At 46.5% G+C, this 22,953-nt stretch overlaps 1 protein-coding gene across 1 annotated transcript in view; it reads left to right on the top strand.

Moving 5' to 3' along the window:
• The first annotated feature begins 7,019 nt into the window (after window positions 1-7,019).
• Window positions 7,020-22,953, top strand: part of CPAMD8 (C3 and PZP like alpha-2-macroglobulin domain containing 8) — a 49,978-nt gene continuing 34,044 nt past the window's right edge. Inside the window, exons 1-19 of the mRNA XM_078885958.1 lie at window positions 7,020-7,515; window positions 8,066-8,217; window positions 8,387-8,409; window positions 8,810-8,984; window positions 9,592-9,644; window positions 9,921-9,938; window positions 10,273-10,327; window positions 10,872-10,985; window positions 12,584-12,668; window positions 12,799-12,907; window positions 13,056-13,283; window positions 13,892-14,062; window positions 16,306-16,434; window positions 16,857-17,103; window positions 19,176-19,354; window positions 20,076-20,225; window positions 20,765-20,923; window positions 21,640-21,785; window positions 22,482-22,544. Coding sequence (XP_078742084.1) covers window positions 7,433-7,515; window positions 8,066-8,217; window positions 8,387-8,409; window positions 8,810-8,984; window positions 9,592-9,644; window positions 9,921-9,938; window positions 10,273-10,327; window positions 10,872-10,985; window positions 12,584-12,668; window positions 12,799-12,907; window positions 13,056-13,283; window positions 13,892-14,062; window positions 16,306-16,434; window positions 16,857-17,103; window positions 19,176-19,354; window positions 20,076-20,225; window positions 20,765-20,923; window positions 21,640-21,785; window positions 22,482-22,544 — 2,339 coding nt within the window. The 5' untranslated portion in view covers window positions 7,020-7,432. The remainder of the gene's footprint in view (window positions 7,516-8,065; window positions 8,218-8,386; window positions 8,410-8,809; window positions 8,985-9,591; window positions 9,645-9,920; window positions 9,939-10,272; window positions 10,328-10,871; window positions 10,986-12,583; window positions 12,669-12,798; window positions 12,908-13,055; window positions 13,284-13,891; window positions 14,063-16,305; window positions 16,435-16,856; window positions 17,104-19,175; window positions 19,355-20,075; window positions 20,226-20,764; window positions 20,924-21,639; window positions 21,786-22,481; window positions 22,545-22,953) is intronic.

The raw sequence follows: 22,953 nt of genomic DNA, 5'->3' as shown, positions 1-22,953 counted from the left end.
GGGACCCCCAGACACCCTGGAAGATTTGGTCCCCCCCAATGTTGACTCCATGGCTACGGCCTTGTATTGGATAATAGGGCCCTGGTCTGACCGTACACCGTCACGCTCGCCAGTGGTGGGTTAATGAAACGGGGTTATAGAGCCTGAACCAGTTGGGCTATCACGACTATTAATGACAAACATGGCCTGGAATGAAATTCCCCATGTTTTATAGCAGCCACGGAACTTATTGTGCTCATGTGTTGGTTGGCTATTATAAAAAAAAATCCCCGAAAAGTTGGACTATTATGTTAACAACTGTGTATATACATGGTATCAGTTCCTTCAAATCAGTGTTGCGTGCCTGCATGTTTCAATAAATGCTGTTGGACACAATTCAGGCATAGTATTGCGTAATTATGCTGAGCAATTGTTCTCGACAGGCATTAACATGTAGTTAACAGACTTAAGCAGCTGGGAAGCAATCTGCGTGCCCTTTCCAAACATGTAACTTTGACGCCGATTTTGTTTGCATTTGAGTCTGATGAGTATTGTTAACCCTGGATGGAAAACAAAATAGACATTTGTCGGCAGGCAGAAGGCAGGAGTGGACGTGAATTTTTAATCGTTCCACATTCACGGCTAAGGCCTCGTTCGTGACTAATTGTAGAAATGCATTGCATGCACTTTGCACAAACAATAAAATCATTCTCAAATTAAATTGCACGTATTAATGAGTACAGTACTTCATCCAGCAGCGGATTTATTATGACCGAATGTGTATTTGAAACATGAAAATTATTATGAGACCTCCTTTACCAATGGCAAAATATAGTAATAGGTGTTTACCCTTTCAACTGGTACAAAAACTGACACCTTTATACAAGGCATCATGTTTTGGCGTCATCTGGTCCAACAACAATGGAGACAATGAAGACTAGGCTCTAAGAAAAGCTGTCTCGGGTGTGGACCAATCAACTTCAAGGACAGGACAGTGCATATCCTTATCATCATCAGAGTTGTTTCTTTTTGTTTGCATTTTGACTACTTGTCTTGTGGTTATTGCAAACATGATGCCTTGTATAAAGGTGTCAGTTTTTGTACCAGTTGAAAGGGTAAAAACCTATTACTATGATAATTATTGTTATATGCTTGGTTCTTTCGGTAAAGTCACGTAGAAGGGAAATAATAAAATAATAAGAATATAAAACAATAAAATTCTCACGACGTTTCGACTGCAACACAAGCAATCATCATACATTTTAAATCAAATGATAATTATTAATATTATTTATCATTACAATTACTACTGCATTGGAATAACAATGAATGGGTTCTCCGTAAGGTTGTGTACTAATGTGTGTGCGTGTGGTAATGCGCACGTTTCTGTGTGCATGTTAGTTTGTGTGTACTCCTCAGTGTGTGTACCCCTCTGTGTGTGTACCCCTCTGTGTGTACCCCTCTGTGTGTGTACCCCCTAAGTGTGTACCCCTCTGTGTGTGCCCCTCTGTGTGTGTACCCCTCTGTGTGTGTACCCCTCTGAGTGTGTGTACCCACTCTGTGTGTGTGTACCCCTCTGTGTGTGTGTACCCCTCTGTGTGTGTACCCCTCTGTGTGTGTGTACCCCTCTGTGTGTGTGTGTACCTCTGTGTGTGTGTACCCCTCTGTGTGTGTACTCCTCTGTGTGTGTGTACCCACTCTGTGTGTGTGTACCCCTCTGTGTGTGTGTACCCCCCTCCGTGTGTCTACCCCCTCTGTGTGTGTCCCTCTGTGTGTGTGTACCCCTCTGTGTGTGTACCCCCTGAGTGTGTGTGTACCCCCTGAGTGTGTGTACCCCTCTGTGTGTGTGTACCCCTCTGTGTGTGTACCCCCTGAGTGTGTGTGTACCCCCCTGTGTGTGTGTACCCCTCTGTGTGTGTGTACCCCCTGAGTGTGTGTACCTCCTGAGTGTGTGTCCCTCTGTGTGTGTACCCCTCAGTGTGTGTGTACCCCTCAGTGTGTGTGTACCCCTCTGTGTGTGTACCCCCTGAGTGTGTGTACCCCTCTGTGTGTGTACCCCTCTGTGTGTGTACCCCTCTGTGTGTGTACCCCCTGAGTGTGTGTACCCCTCTGTGTGTGTACCCCCCTGAGTGTGTGTACCCCTCTGTGTGTGTGTCCCTCAGTGTGTGTGTACCCCTCTGTGTGTGTACCCCCCTGAGTGTGTGTACCCCTCTGTGTGTGTACCCCTCTGTGTGTGTACCCCTCTGTGTGTGTGTCCCTCAGTGTGTGTGTACCCCTCTGTGTGTGTACCCCCCTGAGTGTGTGTACCCCTCTGTGTGTGTACCCCTCTGTGTGTGTGTACCCCTCTGTGTGTGTACCCCTCTGTGTGTGTACCCCTCTGTGTGTGTACCCCTCTGTGTGTGTACCCCCCTGAGTGTGTGTACCCCTCTGTGTGTGTACCCCTCTGTGTGTGTACCCCCCTGAGTGTGTGTGTACCCCTCTGTGTGTGTACCCCCTCTGTGTGTGTGTGTCCCTCTGTGTGTGTGTACCCCTCTGTGTGTGTGTACCCCCTGAGTGTGTGTACCCCTCTGAGTGTGTGTACCCCCTGAGTGTGTGTACCCCTCTGTGTGTGTGTACCCCTCTGTGTGTGTGTACCCCCCTGAGTGTGTGTACCCCCTGAGTGTGTGTACCCCTCTGTGTGTGTACCCCTCTGTGTGTGTACCCCCTGAGTGTGTGTACCCCCTGAGTGTGTGTACCCCTCTGTGTGTGTACCCCTCTGTGTGTGTACCCCCCTGAGTGTGTGTACCCCCTGAGTGTGTGTACCCCTCTGTGTGTGTACCCCCCTGAGTGTGTGTACCCCCTGAGTGTATGTACCCCCTGCGTGTGTGTTGACGCGTGCTGCATTCCTGCGATGCACGTGTCGCGCTCATTACGCCTTTGTGCGTGGAATTGACTCGGAGCCCCCATCAACATCAATAAATCAGCGCTGGAAGGTTGAGGGGGGATGGTGTTGGTGGTGATGTGGGGGGTGGTGGTGGTGGTGATGTGGGGGGTGGTGGTGGTGGAGTGGGGGGTTGGTGGTGTGGGGGGTTGGTGGTGTGGGGGGAGTGGTGGTGGTGTGGGGGGTTGGTGGTGGAGTGGGGGGAGTGGTGGTAGTGGTGTGGGGGGTGGTGGTTATGGTGGTGGTGTGTGGGGGGGGTGGTGGTGGTGTGTGGAGGGGTGGTGGTGGTGGTGGGTGGGGGGTGGTGGTGGTGGGTGGGGGGTGGTGGTGGTGGGTGGGTGGTTGTGGTGGTGTGAGGGGTGGTGGTGGTGTGGGGGGGGTGGGAGGTGGTGGTAGTGGTGTGGGGGTGGTGGTGTAGGGGTTGTGGTGGTGTGAGGGGGGGTAGAGGCGTGGGGGGTGGTGGTAGTGGTGTGGGGGGTGGTGGTGTGGGGGGAGTGGTGGTGGTGTGGGGGGACTGGTGGTGGTGGGATGGGGGGTGGTGGTGGTTTTGGTGGTGTTGGGGGGGGGTCCCTTTACAGGGCGACCCCCCCCGCCCCCGCGTCCCCCGACCGGCGCCTGCCACACGCGGGCAGGCTGTCTGCTGCCTCGTTTATCAGCAGACGACGACGACGACGGGGTGACCTGGGTTGCCCATTGCCCCCCCCGCCCCGGTGTGAGTGAGTGGTACCCCTACAGTCTGTTAAGGCCATACGGGGGATCTTTGGTGCGGTAGTGTTGGGGGTTATCACTCCGAACCCGGCGACCCGAGTTCGATTCCCGCTCACGGCCACCCACGCCAAGTGACGATTATATCCGAACGGGTTACCTGGGCTCCCACCCCCCCCTCCCCTCCTAGGTCGACTCAGCCTCAAAATTAGTTCCCCCGTGCGGTGTGCAGTAAACACCGCCACTGGGGAGACAAAGGCGGTCGGGCGTGGTGCTGGCCACACACCCCTTCGTGTGCCACAGTGCCAGCCTTCATAGGTGCTCGCTAACAGCACTTGCCCCAACAGTCTGTTCAGGCTACAGGGGGGAATCTTTGTATTGTTGTTGTTTTCTCCATGAATTGTGCTTTTGTTATCAGCACGGTTGGCTACCGTACGGTGCGAAAGAAGTTTGATGTACTTACAGAATCGGAATATTTATTTGTACTGGAGGAATCCGATGAGCTGTGAAAGCTCTTTTTGTGGCCGCGTCTGAAAAATAAGTTAATCGCTCAGTGGGATTTACCTGGGAAGATTAAAAAAATTACTTTCATTTACATATAATTTTTTTCAAGTGATTCGTTTACCTGTGCACTCCTATCGTGTTTTTGAATTGTTTGTTGTTGGAACGTTTTGACCCGACAGGACTGCGTTCGACTCCTAGCCATGGTCAGTATCAGTTGTGAGTGATATCTGAATCTAAACCGGTCCTGGACCTCCTCTAGGGCGACTCAGCCTTAAATGTGTATTTGCTGGTGCAGTGTGTTAACACGAACACTGGGGAGACAAAGTTGGCCGGAGATGGTACGAGCCACACCACCCCTTTTCGCGTGCTGCTGTTCCGTCCTTAATAAGTGCTCACTAAGAGCACTTGCCCTAACAGCCTGTGTAGGTCATACGGGGACCCCCTTGTTCATCTTCTTAGGATGGAGTGGTGGTTGCAATGGCTAGCGCACTGCGCTACTAACTTCGCTACCGGGGTTCGACTTCCTTTCCCAGCCATAAACCAGTCCTGGTGCTACCCCGTTCACAAACCCACACTGATCAGCGTGGTGGTCTATAGCCAAACCACCCCCTTGGCGGCCTTCATCCAGCAGTGGATTGACAAACCACTGTGAATAAAATGCATACATACGAGTACCTACAACCCAAAGGGACTCACAGATCTTACTTTCAAGATTGACCTGAGATGCAAATAAAATATTTAGCGCTGAAAAATGTTCTACAACCATAAAAAATAAATGGTGAGAATTAAAACAAAGTTTTCGAATTGACAGTAAATCATGTCTAACTCACCTTTTATTTGCTGTGTAATATAACAGCAGATACAATAATATATACAATAGATTTCAGGATAAGTTTAACAAATGATGTTTAATTTGTCCAGCCAGAATCGCATTCAATTGTGTTAGGTACTACCTCAATATCAGTGCAAGAGTAGGGTTGTGGCGAAATTGGATAAACTCTGAAAAGCCCAAACTTCCGCTTAAGGGGGCATATGAACAAAGACACTGAAGAGCCACCGATGAACATGTGAACAGAGTCCAGTCTCAGCTTGGTTTTTTGAGAGATTTATTCTCAACGTCACCTCATGAATTGGTTACTGCCCAAATGTAATATAAACAGAGCCTCCGTTAAGATAAGAAATACATCGTTTGTTTTTATACGCTATCAGTGTTTTTTCACTGTCCAATCCACAATAGCTGTATAACCAATAACAGTATTTCAATTATTGCAATACGGTATATATTGTTGCACTCTGGGATTTTATCTCTCTATCACTGCCTCTGTCTCTCACAGCTGTTTTACAGGCATCTCCTGAAAAAAAAAGTGTTATATCCCCAGTGAGCTCTCATATGGCTTAAATAAACACATGAGTGAATAACGAAACATTGCACGGGCAATGAAGCGGCTGGACTGAATGGATAGGTGCAACTCAGATGGGTGGAATGACCCAGCAAAACAGCCATGTATCAAAACTGTTGGCGGAGCAGCTGTGGCACCAGTGGTTAGCACACTGCACCATGAACACACAATGCGCCACCCGAGTTTGATTATTGGCCACAGCGAACATCCCCATTCACAAAGCCACACTGACCAGCATGGTGAAGTATGGTCAAACAACCCCCGTGATCAAAAGGCATGGAGAGACCTTCACCCAGCAAGATTTACTTGGCAAAGGTACTGTAAATTAGTACATTAGCAAGCAAACAAATACACTGTTGAACACACATTGAAGACTCCATCTAATTTCAGTTTGAGTCCCATAAATTACAACGATGTAGTCTACATGAAGCCAATGACATGAATTATAATATTTTGAAAAGCATTTGGTTATGAATGCGTATGTACCAGAGTGCTCTTTCCACCTAAATTGCACACATCACCATCCTTAGTTTGGCAACAATAATAACGAGACAAGATGTGTAGGCGCTAAAGAATTGTTACGGCAAAATGTTGGCGTATCTATGTAAAGAGGAGATATAATTCATACAGCGTATTGTACATACAACATCGTCCATATTTTATTATGTTTTATTTTTATTATTTGATTATTTCCATTCTACGTGACTTTACCGAAAGAACCAAGAAGATGAATCCCTGCAGTCACGAAAGCTTTAAATCGAAAGTTAACATCGTCCATAATTACAACTTTATCATTTTGCTCCGACTAGTGTAGAACTACCGAATATATTGCATGTCGGCCCCTTTATAAATCAGACAAACAATAAGTTTATCAAATTCAACAAATTTTTTTGTGAAGAATGTGAGCCGATTCATCAAGTAACCTGTAATGCATTCGCTCTGTTACATTTAGTTTGTACACGCACACACAACAGAACAAAGTGACACGAAAGAAAATAACACACAAATATACACGCAGTGGCACATATACGCAATCATTTGCGCAGAATGACACAACGAAGACAATGGCACGCACGCACGCGCATGCACAAAATGACAAGCGCACACACACACAAAAGACAAACTACACAATTGCTTTAGAGCTCGGAAAAGCAGTTGCATGGGGTCCACAGGACGCCCTGCCAAAGTGAATTAAGGAGGTGATTTATGATGTGAAGATGGTTGGGGGGGGTTGGTGGTGGTGGTTTTTTGTGGCGGTTGGAGGTTGTGGTTGTTGAGTGAGAGCCGGGAGGGGCAAGCTTCAAGCCATTCCCTTCTTCATGCAACCTCAGCCCATCTGCAAACACTAAATGTGCTCAGCGCCGTACGAGCGGCAGGCGCGTTCCAAACCCCAGTGAGTCCGTGCAGCATCCAGAGGAGGACGATTAACATTTTAACTGTTTGTGAGTAGGGGGTGGGTGGGGGGGATGGGGGGCAACACAAAGAATAGTAATAAGAAAATATATAAATTAATACAAACGCCGGGTGCCGGCTCGCTAATGAAGAGAAGCTCAGAGGGTATCCAGTTTCGTCCCCAGCAATGTGTTGGGCTTTAAAAGAAACGGGGGCTCGATTAATGAATGAACGAGTCAGCGAATGAATGAATGCTTAAGAGATTGCGCCGGGACCGCAGCTAAGAGCACAAAAGCCGGGCTGTGTCTGGGTCGTGGAAGGAGCAAACATCTTTTCCTCCCGGCTCTGAGCGATAAATCCTTACGGCCTCCGTCTGTCCTTTGAAGTGAAAAATCCCTGGGCACGACTGTGAAAAAGCCCACTTGTGCCGGACTGGCAACTCCAGCGAGAGAGGGAACTCGGGCTGACTCGACTGGTTTGGATCGAGAGTTGTTCTTTTTTTGTACGTTCAATCGCCGTCGTCATTGTCATCATGGACTTTCGAGGAGATGGACATCTCTGGTTCCTCCTGCTCTCTGCCCTCGCCCTGTGTCACTGTGAAGGGCCCTTGCCACGGTAAGTGGAATTTATTCATTCAATTGTTCATGACATGTGGTCTATCACAAATTTAATTGGTACAGTACGTCACTTAACGGTACGCTGTAACCATCAAGAAACAAGGATTGCTGTACACAGCTTGGAATGAGTAAGTGAATGTACACGTTGCTCGGGGGAATTTGGGGGCACTGGTTGCTAAAGAATTTTAGTTTTGAGATACTGTATAAGTGAGATGTTCTGATTGCACAAGAATTGCATTGTTTGAGAGGTTAATAAAATAAATAATACATACATACATATGCGTTTTTATTAATTGCCTAGCTTCACGTGTAAATTGATGAGTTTCTCTCTCTCACAAGATCCACGTTGGATATTGTGTTCGATGGTGGTGCAAGCGATAATAAAAACAAGTGGTTAAGTGAAAATTTGACAATGCCCCTTTTCATACATCCCGTGTACAGAAAGCATTTTTGCCGCTGCCGCTGCCTCGTTGACAAGTCGGTAACACTTGGCCCTGCTTGTTGTCTTTGTGTTGTTGTTGTTGTTGTTGTTTTATTTTGTCGCTTAGCGGCTATCTGGTGGCAGCTCCCTCGGTATTCAGAGCCGGGGTGGAAGAGGCCATCAGCGTCACTTTTTTTAACCCCGCGGCAGAGACCGCCGTCCAGGCGTGCCTGGCGGTCCACGGGGAGACGGTGGCACACAGCCGTGGCGATGTGTTTGGTAAGCGACGGCGAATGATGGTGCTCGTCACGAAGCCCGTGTGTTTATGAATACTGCTCATTTTAACCCTCCTCCCCCCCGCACCAAAAAAAATATACGCGTAAGCACGGTAGTGTTTCTGATGCTGTGAACACGTCGATTTGAACTTTGTTACTTTTGTCGTTTGCAGAAAAGGGTGTAATAAAACTGAAAGTAAGTTTTTTTTTTTAACTCATTTGCGAAACACATTTTTGTTATCAAATGTTAATATTGTGCCGCATTTCAAGTAATGCCAGAATGTCGCCTTGACAAAAGAAGTAAATATAAAAATATGAACCAACCTCCCTCCTTCGAACAAGCCACACATGCTTGGGATCTGTCAAGCAATCGTCACAAACTTGTATTTATATTCTTGGTGTGGATTTCACACCTGCTGATGATTGCTTGTGTTGCAGTCGAAACGTCGTGAGAATTTTATTGTTTCATATTTTTTATTTTTTTATTTCCCTTCTACGTGACTTTACCGAAAGAACCAAGAATATGAATCCCTGCAGTCACGAAAGCTTTAAATCGAAACTTGTATTTGCCTGTTGTGCCCACGTACCCACCAAAGGTGCCGCGCGGATTGAGGGGTCAAGCTCACTTGAGGGTGTGGGGAAGCCATAATTCCACCTCCAAGAGTGATGATGCCTTCTCATTCCAAAACTCCACCACCATCACCGTGGAGCAGAGAGGTTCCACAGTGCTGATCCAGACTGATAAACCGGTCTACAAGCCCAAACAGAGAGGCAAGAAAAATGATATTTGAACCACGATAGTACGGCTTGTTTCATTCCACGAATGATCATTTCCGCACGGTACAACATCGCATATCCGACCGTTGCTCATCCACCATGACCAATTAACCTCCCACACGTAGGTCAGTATTTGTGAAGGGTGTAACTATTTTTCTGTAGATGTTCCTACATCTGACCATTTCACATATCCACGTATATCAGATTCGGTCTCTATTTATTCTGGAGGAATCCGATAAGCTATGAAGCTCTTTTTCTCAGATGTACAGAATATCGCTCAGTCCCTGACGAGTCGGATATGCGACATTGTTTTGTAACTGTCACGTTTCCGTGTGCATGTTGAAATGAAAAGATATGATTAGAAAAGAAAGCAAATAATTGTGATGGATTTCATTACATGAGATGTGGGAGCTGTAAAGTGTTGTCGCACAGCACATTTGCAATCCAAAAAGCAACTTAACGGCATTGGCACATTGGTTGATTTTTTTACAAAACCAAAACAGAATAATTGCAACGTAACACGTGGGATTTGTTTTTTTTATTATATATAAATGATCATAACAGGGTTTACTTGTACTTTTTGTGGGAATTTCTTTTACAGTTCTTGCCAACTTCATTATCATAAGTCCAGAACTGAGGCCTATCAATGAAAAGGTGAGGAAGAATAGATGCATTATTTTGCCTACACGTATAAACAAAAGTGTAATGTGAATACAACTTCATTGCCAGATTAAAAATGTAGTCTTTACTGATGACAAAGTGCATTGTTGATTCTACACATTGCACAAGCTGCCAAATGGTTTCCGTGCAGAATTTTTCAATCGAAATAAAACAGAAGATTGCATTTAATTTGCTTCCTAAACACAGGTCTGGTTATCGCTTCAGTTGCCCAGTTCACGTGATCTTTAATTGCCCATCTCTATTTTCCAGGTGGAAGCATACATTGTGGTACGTTCACAACCTCATACAATTTGACTTGATTTATCTGCAAACAATTAAGAGTTACTGAAAAAGTTGCTGTTTTGATGAATACATGGCGATGAATATAGCGAGTAAATAGAAAACAAAAGTATTTTAAAATACCTTCTCAGCCTCCTGCTCCACTGCGATAAATCCACAATTCATCAACATTGTACACGTTGTATATCACGTTAACAACTGTGTCTGTTGGGTAAATGGGCTTTGGTAGCTCTGAAACGCGAGTCAAAGCCATGCGCGTGTTTAAGTTGTTCCCAATTACTGAACTGGCATGAGTGCTGACTTGCCTTGTCTTCACATTCAGGACCCAAGAGGATCACGCATGGTCCAGTGGAGTGACCTACATCACATCTGTTGTGGTAAAAACGGATTCAACAATCGGGTTTTACTACATTTTCCTTAGCCTCTGTCCTTGCAGTATGGATGTTTTTTGGTTCATATTTGTGTGTTGAAGATGTATTGCAATCTTTAGCATATTTTATTTAGGATTCTCTTGTCGAAATATTTTTTTGTACATTATATTGATACCGACACGATCTAACCCAAAATAAACTGATTATAAGTCAGTTATAGCGAATGATTAATTTCAGCCAAAACAGCCAAAAACATTTTGGGAATTATTTTGGCATTCGACATCCATCTCACCTTATTTGGTCCAAAACCTGATCAGATAATTGCAGGCGTATAGCGCACAATAATATGGGATCATTATGGATAGGCGTACCTCGAGAATCCTTACTCTGTGTTAGCCTAGCAGCGTTCTGAAAAATATCGAGTGAAATATTAAGCCATCGTTATAACCCTGGTTAAATAAACTCATAAGCACAAGGGAAGTGGTCAAGCTGTCTCCTGAAATGTCTATTACCATGCGTCTGTGTGTATGCTTCCATGCACTTATTTTAGGAATCATGAATGTGAGCTTTCCAATCTCCGAGCAACCAATCTTTGGAGAGTGGATGATCTTCGTGGAGCTCCATTCCCACACCTACAACAAGTCCTTTGAAGTGCAAAAATACGGTGGGTTTCTTAACCTTTGCTATAGCATGCCAGCACAGGACTGGATGATCGTGAACTTAATGTGTAAACAGCAATGTACTACTGCACTCAAGTTAATGTCTGGCCACATACAACTAAAGAAAGGAAATTGAGAAAGAACAGAAATAATTACCAAGCATTCTACGCAGGACGGAAATCTTGATTATGCTAACAACTCAAGCCGCGAGTGGTGCCCCGTAAAGCCTTTGGTCATTTTTAAGTTCCAACAGCTCCTATTAACAGGGATAAAGTCTTCATTTAGGTGTAAAATCAATTCAACTTTTCGGAAATTAATTAGCTTTGGGATTTGTCACTTGCATAATTCACCACCGTTAAACCTCCGATTAAGTCAGGCAGGGCGACACGGATGAGCGCTCACGATTTATTATTCGAGGGAGAACTCTCAATTAATTATTTTGATAAATCGCTCGCCAAACCCAACTTTGTTGTATTTCCCTTCACCCATGCCCAGATGTTTAAATGAATATGACAAGCTGTCGGAACTGTGGTGGGACATATTTTGTCTCCCTGTTGGATTTGGTCAAAGTAACCGGCACATTCAGATAAAATAACGTCAGGTAAAGAATATAAAAAAAGAATAAAAATATACATATATATCTCTAAAACAGTAACCCATGTCTTTTTTTGCTCGCAGACAAAATGCCCATTGTTCTCATTCCCCCTCGGTGATGACAGGATGTTTTGTGAAGGAAGTTGTTGTTTTGAGCAGGCACGTGGCAGGATGGCAGCCTCCGTCCCTCAGGGGTCATTGCAGGAAGCGGTGGCTGATGCCCTTAAAAGGAAAAAACACATTAATGCCAAGGTTTAGCGTCCCTCGGCAGGAAGGAGCCATGCTGTGTTGATGGCTGTTGTCATGTGTTTGTTCCCCCCCCCACCCTCCTCTTCCAAAAGCCCCCCCACCTCCCCACAATCAATCTGGCGTAACAAAAAAGTTAAGCTTGTGTCTCTGCAAAAATAATCCTCCTGTACATTTCAAAGGTGTCCTGTAAAAAAAAATAACCCGTATATATGTGTTTTAAGATAACGCATACAAGCTTAAAGGGACACTTTACAATCCGCTTGCGTAATCTCCTCGCAGATGGCTGCACAGTGAATGTGATCATTCATATTTTTTTAACGACTTAATCCACCCACTCTCACATACTTTGTGGCCCGTGCAATTGAGTGGGTTATCAAGTTTTCCAAAACTGTGCACTTTTCTGGGGATTTTTATATTTTCCCTATCTATGCACACGATGGGTGGAATGGTTATTAAGCTCGTGATACATGCATTGACCGCGTGCTTGAATATATTACATGTTTGGATTTGTATACGTTGTGTGTAATGGGCTCACGTCACCTCTACAGGCACTATAGAGGCACTACCATTCACGTAAACGTAACAAAAATATAAATTCTCAAATCGAATTGTCGGCCTGAATTGTAGCGATTCATTGAATTCCCAGAAGGAAAGGGAAGGGGTGGTGAATCAATACAATTTTCAAAACTATGAAGGGCATTTTAATGGTGTGAGTTCAAGGTGCAGACAAAACCTTTCGCTTTCATGTTTTTTCCCCCAGTGCTGCCAAAGTTTGAAGTTGATATCAGCACTCCCAGCTTCATCAGAAACCTAAACGTCTGCGATAAAGCAAGAGTCCGGGCCAGGTTTGCTTTTAACGTCCGGCACGAACGTAGTCACACGCGCATTGCAAAAGTTTTTTGTTTGTTACATCACAGAAGAAACAAAAAGATAGTAAGGAGTAAATGCAGCTTGTGAATTATGTTCCTTTATCAGGTACACATTTGGGAAGCCGGTGCGAGGGAAGGCCACCGTGAACATGACCGTGAATGGAGTCGGCTATTACAGACAGGACCTCGGCATGCCCGTCCTCAAAACCTTCGAGGTAAGCTCTTCACGAGTTCACAGTCTCATTGGCTTCACCTCTCAAACAACGTGGCAATTCACCACGTTCAAATCATACTGCACACGTCACGTGGCGGACTGAATGACGCCAGCCGCGAGCTCCACCGCCATCGTCGTTTGCCTCCCAGGTCGATGGAGCGGCGTCCTTTGACATCTGCGTCAAGGACCTGATGCCCCCGAACGTGCCCGAGCACTTCCGAGGTGCCCTGAGCGTCTGGGCCACTGTGGTGGCCAGCGACGGCAGTAAGCAGATCGCGTTCGATGACTCTACGCTGGTGCACAAGCAGCTGGTGGACATAAAGTATTCGCGTGAGACACGCAAGCAGTTCAAGCCCGGGCTGCCTTACCATGGAAAGGTGGGGGAGGAAAAACGGCATCGAACACACCCCTGGTAAACATGGAACGTTGGGTTAATGTTGGTCCAATGTTGGTCCAACGGTTTGCAACCACATGCCAACCTTGGCCCGACGTTGCACATTTCCTGGGGACTGCACCCTGCACCAGGCTGAGAAAAGACTAATTCCGCTGGTTTGTGTTCACAAAGTAGTAGGGATACCACATTTTCAGAAGATTTGCTGTCATCCCTTTGTTAATTGCGGCAGGTATTTCAGTTTTTAGGTTGACAGCACGATCTTGTATACTGTGTTCGTAAAAATGTTTTTACGTGTAACTAGGGATTATGCCATCAGGGCAAAATTCATTTACATATGTGAAAATTGTTGATATTTTGCCCTGGTTTTTGTCTCCCAAGTTTCAGGCGACCCATTGAGATCAATTTGGCCGGTTTTCAAAAGGGAAAGTCCATAATAGCCACCGGTTCGTTCTTGTTGGATCATCTTTATGAAAGCAATAATGCCCCCTCGTTATTTATGGATAGACGGTCAGACGGGTAGAGTGCCAGTGCGTTCAACTTCAGTTGAAAAGCGTTAAAAACTAACAATGAATTGCAATGTCTCGACTCAAGCTGGAGGTGACATATCCGGACGGAAGCCCTGCGGATGGCGTGACTGTGCGGATCAAGGCTGAGCTCGCGGCAAAGGACAACATCTACACCAGTGAGCTGGTGTCCCGAGATGGCATCGTGGCGTTTCAAATCCACTCAATACCCACCATGGCCCAGTATGTCTGGCTGGAGGTCAGTAGCGTTGCCCTTTGTGCTTTATTAGAGAACGTGTGGCGTGGTTGTGGCCTGGTGGCTCGGGAGTCGGAGCTGGTACCGCAGAGAACCTGGGTTGGAATCGGAGCAGATGGCCAAGGTTAAACTGGAATTTCAAGCATCGCGAAGTTGATGGTATTAGCCCAGTCATCAACCACTGCAAAAAAGTGTGAATTTTTTTGGTATATTCTTTGGGTCTTTCGGTAAAGCCACGGAGATAAAAAAAAATGTTTTTTTAAACATCACGACGTTTCGATCGCAACACAAGCTATCGTCATCAGGTGAAAAAATATAGTGGGAGAGCTGCTAGCTAAATTCCATCGCTGGGACGTATAAGCGTTTGATTTGACATGCGACACACACCTCTTTGGGGGGTGTTAGATGGTGCGTCGATTAAAGAGACCTTTTGAAATTACTTTAGAAGTCGTTTTCTCATGTCCTCTTCTGGGGCTGTTTTTCACCACAGGGTGATGCACTGCTTCCTGCAGAGTTCCAAATAGAAATGTCTTCGTCACATGACACAACGCAAATACCTCCTGTACAAGCGTATGATGGGCACATAACCGATCATTGCACCTCCGATTAGCACAGTTGGCTATGTACGGTGCAAAAGAAATTAAACAAACATACATACATAGGAGGTACGAGCACATTCTATATCAAGCAACTCCTGATGTCATGGAATAGATTAACAATCTCAGCATACAGTTAGAATATATTGTCAGTATTATGACTTTGAAACCTCCCCCGCCCACCTCCTACGCATTTCCCATAAATATGCTAAATTCCTCTTGATATGCAAATTATTTTGTCAAGGCGCTCTTCTTCCACCTCCAACCCAGCTTAAATATACGCTCCAAGCTTGGTGGTGTTTCATTCTTCACCTGAGGACGGCTGCTTGCGTTGTAGCCGAAACGTCGTGAGAATTATTTTATTATGTTTTATTTTTATTATTTTATTACTTCCCTTCTACGTGACTTTACCGAAATAACCAAGAAGATGAATCCCTGCAGTCACGAAAGCTTTAAATCGAAATTGTCAGTTCCTCTTTAAACATTCAACAGAGAAGAGCTCAATTGGAATATAATTGGGGAGCGGGGGGGGTGGAAAGGAAAACATATATAAAAAGAGCTCGTGACAAGTGTGAAAATAATTTTCAGGTACACTGTGAAAATAATAAACCGTGTGAAAATAATTATCCCTGAAAGGCTGAAATGCACTCATGCTGGGAATGTGTTTCCACGCACGGCGACCTTGCTGTAAATGGATTGCTCAAATGAGAACAGATCCAGTGGCATGAATATTGTAATGGCTTCACAATTGAACCCATTTCTGTAAACATCACGAAAGGCCAAACATATACATTTTTAAAATCTATATTCTGCTCTCTTTAACACGCAGGCTTTCACGACCAATATCATCCATAATACAGGTTTTTTTTGGGTTAGATCGTGTAAATATATAAATGTGTCATTAAAACCCGCCACCACCCAACACAGCCAATTAGTAAGGTTTGTCACGTAAACAGAACGTGGCCAATTCATTCCTAGTACAGCACACCGGTGTGTTGGAGAGCCAAGCCACAACATTTACAATCTTATTTTGTATTGGCAGGGTGATCAGCAACCTTGTATGGTGATATCGATTTTAATCTATTATTACACCGTAATAAAATATCCAACCATGCTCACAAGCGATTACATGGAAAATACATCTACAGCCCATTGTCTAAATCCACTGCTGGACGAGTGCTTCTCCCATGCTTTTCAAGCCGTGGGGGGATACGTTACTGTACTTCACCACACTGGTCAGTGCAGGTTGGTGATGGTGGGCGGTAGTGCAAGGCAGCAAATTGATTTTGCTGCACCGCCCCATGCTGACCACAGCAGCTACTGCACTTGTCTTCTGAGCACGGCGGTCGCCCCATCGCAGCGCTATCCAGGATCAAACCCTGCTTTTAGCTTCTTAGATCTGACGAGACCTGGGCACGCATTCCGGGGTGATTTTGAATTTTTTGGTAATTCTTGCCCCCGTGGAAATGCATCCTGAAACAAAAATCCGTGACGATGAAGAGAGAATAAAGTGCGCGGCTCACAAGTGCGCAAGCAATGCCAGCGCAACCTTTCTCTCTCTCTCTCACTCACGCGCGTGCGAGCGCTTTCTCGGTGTGGGGGGTGGGTGACAAACAATGCGTCGGTCGGTTCTGTGCGTGTGGCCATTAGGCGAAGGTGACGGCGATCGATGGGAGAGAGGTGGGCGATCAGTACCTGTCCAACTTCATGTCCATCACCGGCTGGTTCTCGCCCAGCAAATGTCACCTGCAGCTCCAGCCTCCGGCCGCACCGCTCAAGGTGAAAACATCCCATCGAGGGCAACACGCACCTTCGTTCGCGCACGATAAATACCGAGTATGCACTCCACATGCAACAGAAGTAGTGTGCCTGTTTCAAGCTACTTGTATGAATAAATAAAAGTCAGATGTAAAAAAAAAATCTAAAGTAATATATAAATAGAGAGTGATTTCACGTTTTTAAATACACTATTGATTAATTCTGCAAAAAAAACAAGCGCGTGCATGCATTTATATGCACATACTCGTTCACACAGGTACATACCTGTACACCTCCGATTCGGATGGTTGGCTACGTACGGCGCGAAAGAAGTTCGACGTACATGCATACATACACACACACACACATTCAGGTAAATGAGTGGTTCGTGCCCGAGTTATTCTCGATCGTAAAAAAAAAAACCTGCAAACCGACGTTACCAGGTGGGCGAGGAAGCAAAGGTGGCGATCAGGTCCACTTGCCCCTGCAACGTCTCGCTTCACTACGAGGTGGCGGCTCGCGGCAACATCGTCCAGTCCGGCGCGCAGAGCCCCCCGGGGTCCGCCGTGCCGGCCGCCGCCGGCGCCGATCCCGGGGCCCGGCTCCCCCCGCCGCCGCGCCGCCGTCGTCGGGACGCCCTCGTCTTCGACAAGAATGCCGACGTCACTCGCGGGTCACAGGAGCAGGCGGGTACGGAGTGCAGCCAGGGCGCTGCCGCTTCGCCCGCACGTGCGTGTGACGGCCCTTGCCTGTCGATCTGCTGCCGCGTGACGAGGCTCGCCTCCGGTTAGCACGGTTGGCTACGTGCGGCACGAAAGAAGTTCAACGTGCATACGTTCAGGGCCTCCCCACCGCTGTGCGGTGTCGTGGCGGTTGCTTGACCGTACTTCACCATGCTGGTCAGTGTCGTTTGGTGAATCGGGAGGCCCAGGACTGGTTCAGATGTCGCTCGCCACTGATGTTTGTTGTGGCCAGAAATCGAATTCGGGTTGCTCGCTCTGTTCGTGGCGCAGTGTGCTAACCACTGGTGCCACAGCTGCTCCACCGCATGTTCCGAAATATGACTGTTTCACTGGGTCACTCCATTAATCGGAGTTACACCTATCCGTGGTCAGTGTGAGATGGTGACGGCAGAAGGTGCATAGATGTGGGAGCATAGTACGGTGCAACATTGGCTTTGGCTGCACTGGCCTTTGCTGCCCATAGCCTAGCCCGAAGCAGCCTTTACCATATGTGCATGGTGGTTGCCCATACAAGCACCATCCATGTTAAAACCTGCTTAGCTTCTGAGATCAGACAAGATGAGGCACATTCCAGGTGGTTTGGTTATAGGTTACCAACAGGGATGGTCAAAATATCATTGATTTTAAGCTTTCGTGACTGCAGGAATCCATACTCTTTGGTTCTTTCGGTAAAAAAAAAGCTTTTCCAACTCCGGTCGTAGCCACATGCAACCAATGTTTTTAGAAAGAAATTAAACTTGTCAACTTCACCAAATGTTTTTCCCACAAGGTTCATATTTGTGGTTTACTACCGAAAGAACCAAAGAGTATACAAAATATCATTGTTGGGTATTTGTAAAAAAAGATACTGTATTCCACATGGTACAAAGCATGAATTTCCAATGATAGTGTATGTGTGTCGTATTTATCTGTTTTTTCTGTGTACTGTTTTCTTAGAATACACAATCATAATTCATCAGAAATTGGTAAAACTCCCAAAGCAAGACACTCGTCGAAATTAGTCTTTAGACTCGTTTGAGGCTTTCCAGGGTAGATAAGGCATAGTATATTTTCTTAAGGTTAAAAAAGTCATTGAGTAATAATTAGACCACGAATATGAACCTTGTGGAAAAACCATTTGGTGAAGTTGACAAGTTTGATTTCTTTCTCCAAACATTGGTTGCGTGTGGCTACGACTGTAGTTGGAAAAGCTTTTTTTTTGTTTCAAAATGTTAACGTGCCAGGAGCTAACGCGTGGGTTTGATGGCAATCAGCCACGTCACACTCTGCTTCACTGTCACCACCCTGGCTCCCAACTTAAGGGACTTAGAGAGAGGCTTTATAAATGTGGGTCCTACTATTTACTCATTTAAAGGTGATATTTGAACTGATGTTGTCCCCCTCCCCCCCTCCCCCCAACACCAACCCGTACTAGCCAGCATGGTGAAATATGGTCAAAAACGACCATGGCTAATATCAAACTAAACTAGAAAACTAAACTTTTATTTTATTTAATAGAGAAGGCCCACTGAGCGATATAGCTCTTTTCAGAAGCAATCTGGCCACAATGAGGTGGCTTATCACGTGGACATTTATAGCAGCCAAATACTGTAAATGCATGCCGTTTCTAAACTTGGAGGGAAAAACCAGAGGCCCTGGATAAAATTCCACACGACCACGGGGAGAACATACAAATTCCAAATATACAGGCGTCAGGGTCAGGGTCAGGATCAGGATCGAACCCACGACCTCCTGTATACCTGGCGAGATAGTTAACATCTCGCCACCACGGCATCCCAATATGGTGTGGGGAGGCCTTCATCCATTTTTGGATTTTAAATGGTTGGAATTTGTACAGTTTATTTATTTATTAAAGATATACTATTAAAGATATACTGGATTACGTACCTCAATCTTCCACATACGCCGGGAAAAAAAGTGTCATTGTTGCTTACGTTCGTTTACAAAACAAAACATTAAAAAAATATATGACGCTTTAACAAAACAACTGTTTGCTAATATGCCACCCCGCGGTTCCAGAGTCGGTCGGCAAATCAGCGGTGGAGGAGCCTGTGGAGGTGTGCGAGATGTGGCTGCGCGTTCCCGTGACGCACGCCATGGTCCCGTCCAGCCGGCTGCTTGTCTACTACGTGCGCGCCAACGGGGAGGGGGTGGCTGACAGCGTGCAGATACCCGTCAAGCCCAGCTTCGAGAACGAGGCACGTTTATTAATTAATTATTTTCACAGTTGCTGAGCACATGGACCCCCCCTAAGGCCCCAAATATTCCAAGCGGCCAGAAACAAACGGATGCCATTGAAGTTGTGATCGATAAGGGGTGAAACACCTTTGTTCCGGAGGGGCGCTGCGGTGGCGAGATGTTAACTGCCTCCCATGGTAGGCAGGAGGTCGCGGATTCGATCCTGACCCTGACGCCTGCTTTATATTTGGAGTTTGCATCTTCTCCCCGTGGTCATGTGGATTTTTCTCCGGGTCCTCTGCTTTTTCCGCACCCCATTTAGAAAGGTGCGTTTAGAGAATTTGGCTGCAATACATTTCCACATGATAAGCCACTTCGTTGAGCTATCATTTGTGGCCAGGTCGCTTATGAAAAAGAGCTCAGTGGGCCTTGCCCGGTAAAATAAGAAAAGTTTAGTTTAGAAGATGGAAGGGAATTCCAGAGTGGGTCAGTGCAAGGGAAGAAGTAGAAAGAGAGGCATAGCGCCGTTGTTTTTAAAGACATTGTACTCACCGGAGGGAACTGAAACGACACAACCGCACTCTATGATAGCTGGAGCCAAACTGTGCCACACGCCCTCCCGATAAAGTTGTTGCATTTTTATACCGGTTTCATTTTGATGATGCACATTTACGTCATCAGAACGGGACGGGGTTTAATCGGAGAAAATAAAGGGGGCGTTTCCCACGATTCCCTGGTTAGGTCTCACTGGAGTTATCGCAGAACGAGACATCGCCTGGAGACAAAGTGGACATCGTGGTGCGAGCGGCGAAGGGCTCGTGCGCTTGCGTGGCCGCCGTGGACAAGAGCGTTCACTTGCTCAAGCCTGGATATCAGCTCTCCAAGGAGAAGGTGGCTGCACATGCGCAGATCTTTTGAAACCCACGCACACTCCTGGCGGATGTACTGTCAATTAATTTTGAGTGGCATTACAACGTCCGGATTTTCGCATTTTTATCACCGCAAAAGTTATTTTGGGTAAAGCGGTTTCTTCGTCAGTAAGGCGCAGAATATATATTCTGCTCATGGATTTAGTCTAGGGCTTTATATCTTGGCTGTGATGTCAAATTACATATTCTATAATAACGCATAGATGCTGGGGACTGTATTTTAACTTCGCAATCCTCTATAATGGGTTAAAGCAGTGTTATCCGGAATACATTGCTCTACTGTGGACATGAACAATCCACATTCGTTTCAAATGGGGCAAACCAATTCACAACGAGCCACAGTCAAACAAAGGTCCCTGATTTCAGGCACAAAGTGCGCAAGCGGCCGTTGCATCAATTAAAATGTTGCAGTATTGCTAATACATTTCAAGAATGGCACAGAGACAATCGACGACCGAAATACGAGCAGGGTTTACAACCTCTCTATCTGTCTTGCCGCAGGTGTTTAAGGAACTGGCGGAGTTCGACGTGAGCGAGTCGTACGGCACATCGAAGGAGGACAGCCACTTCTGGTGGCCGGGGATCTCCTCCCGTCGGCGCCGCTCCTCCATCTTCCCCTGGCACTGGGACATCACCAAGGACGCGCGCTTTGCCTTCACTGTGAGTCCACCGCACCGCTGATTTGTTACGCAGCGCTCAGGAGTGCGCCAAGTTGCTTCCTGCGTGGTCCGCAGCGTGCACCGCCGATAGGTCATCAAGCCTCCGCTTAAATTGTTCACGCACAAAATGTGCGGCTTACGAAACAAAACAAAAATCTCCCTACGTGCGTCCAATTACATCAGATCGCGGCCGTTTGGGCATCGTTGAGCATTGAGCATGGTATATTTATTTCAAAAGGGAGACTCCCAGGACATACCAGGCGTTATAGGCTTGGCCTCTGCAAGTTGTACACACCGCAGAGTGTTAAGCAGGCCCGAGACTGATTAAGTGCTTTGGATGAGTGACCGGCCAATCAGGATTTACTCGGGTGATGTAGGCAAGGTGGCCAGGAGCTGGCAGTGTTGAATATCACCTCCCAACAAGTGTGGGTTTTCTCCCGTGAACTCAAATTGTCCTCCCACAAGAACCCAAAGTCACGTTTATATTATCAACCAACACAGGACCCTCCCGAAGGCGAGCACTGAGACTCAGGCTTTTAATCAAGTAAATCATTTCCATGATCATATCATTATAATAATAAGCACTCAATGAAATGGCTCGGGACAACGACGCATCAGGCGCAGCTTCCCAAATCCACAGCGGCATTCAAAACGGTTGTGCGAGCGGGGGGAACTGAGGCCGGCACGTCCTGCACCGCCCACTCCTCTGGCACGCAGGAGGCCGGTCTGACGGTCATGACGGACATCGTGAGGCTCAACCACCGGCAGAATGGCGGCATGTTCACGGAGGAGGCCGGGCCCGCTTTCCAGCCGCACACCGGCGCCTTCTTCTCTGCCACCGCACACGGCCGTGCGGCCTCCAGGTGCGCGGACTGTCGCCGTTGGTACCCGCGGAGAACGGCGATGGTGTTTTTGCTCGTGTGCTCGCACGCTGGCGATGGTCTTCGTCGCGTAGCCACGACTAAAGTGGAAAATTGAGATCGGCGCTGTGGCGGCAATACGTGGAAGAGATCAGGGGTGGGGGGAACTGACGATACCTTGATCGTTTTCATTTAGCACATTCCAATTTAGTCACTTTGGGAATAATTTCCGTGCACAGTACAGATTTGTTGTCCTTCCCAAGCACCTCCGATCAGCACGGTTGGCGATGTACAGTGCGAAAGAAGTTCAACATACATACACGTACGTGTCAGTTCGAAAATGTTCACGATACGGGATGCCGTATTGCCGCTTATTAATTTCGTTCACATCATTGCTTCTGTTCACGCAGTTTCTATAACGGTCCCGTCACTATTAGGTGCTGCCCCAATAAACTGTAAGTTTCGCTCACACTGTAGAGGACTTTGGCGTGTCTTTGGTGCGATCGTGCAACCTGATCCCGAGAGCATTTGTCCTTGCGTGGAACGTGCGAGTTGAATCGACTTCGGCAGGAAACGCTGTAAGTTAACACTGCGGGAGTTCCTGTGGAGTGCGAGCGTACAGCCTTGCAGCAGCTGTTGTGCTGTGGCACCGTGCGGTGAATCACCACTTTGACAGCAGTGCGTCGCTTTCGTTGGCAGGGCTGATAAACGAAAGCGAACGTTTTTCCCCGAGACCTGGATCTGGCACTGCTTCAACACCAGGTAACGGAAATTTTGCAAGACCAGATCGCACGGGGTGGTGGTGGTGGCGGGGGGAATAAAAAAGTCAAAGAACTGACTACTCTAATAACTGCGTTTTATATCACTACATATACAAATGTTGTCATTTTAAATGTGAACTGTTAAAAGTACAAAAAAAACCTGTCATTCCAATTTGTAATACTTGACCTAACATTTATATATTTTTTTCAAACTAAAAACTCGCAAGGCATGATTCTAAACACGACACGGCACTTTATTTTGCAGTGGAAGAACCATTACTAGAGGGCAATTTGCTTTCATAAAGGTGACAGTGTTACCGCGTAGGTTGTATTTGTGTGTTGTGTTGTTTCTTTTTTCTACCTACGTGACTTTACCGAAAGAACCAGAGAGTATGGATTCCTGCAGTCAC

The sequence above is a fragment of the Lampetra fluviatilis genome, chromosome 3, assembly GCF_964198595.1.
Source record: "Lampetra fluviatilis chromosome 3, kcLamFluv1.1, whole genome shotgun sequence".
Lineage (NCBI taxonomy): Eukaryota > Metazoa > Chordata > Hyperoartia > Petromyzontiformes > Petromyzontidae > Lampetra > Lampetra fluviatilis.
This window is presented reverse-complemented; position numbering and strand designations above follow the sequence as displayed.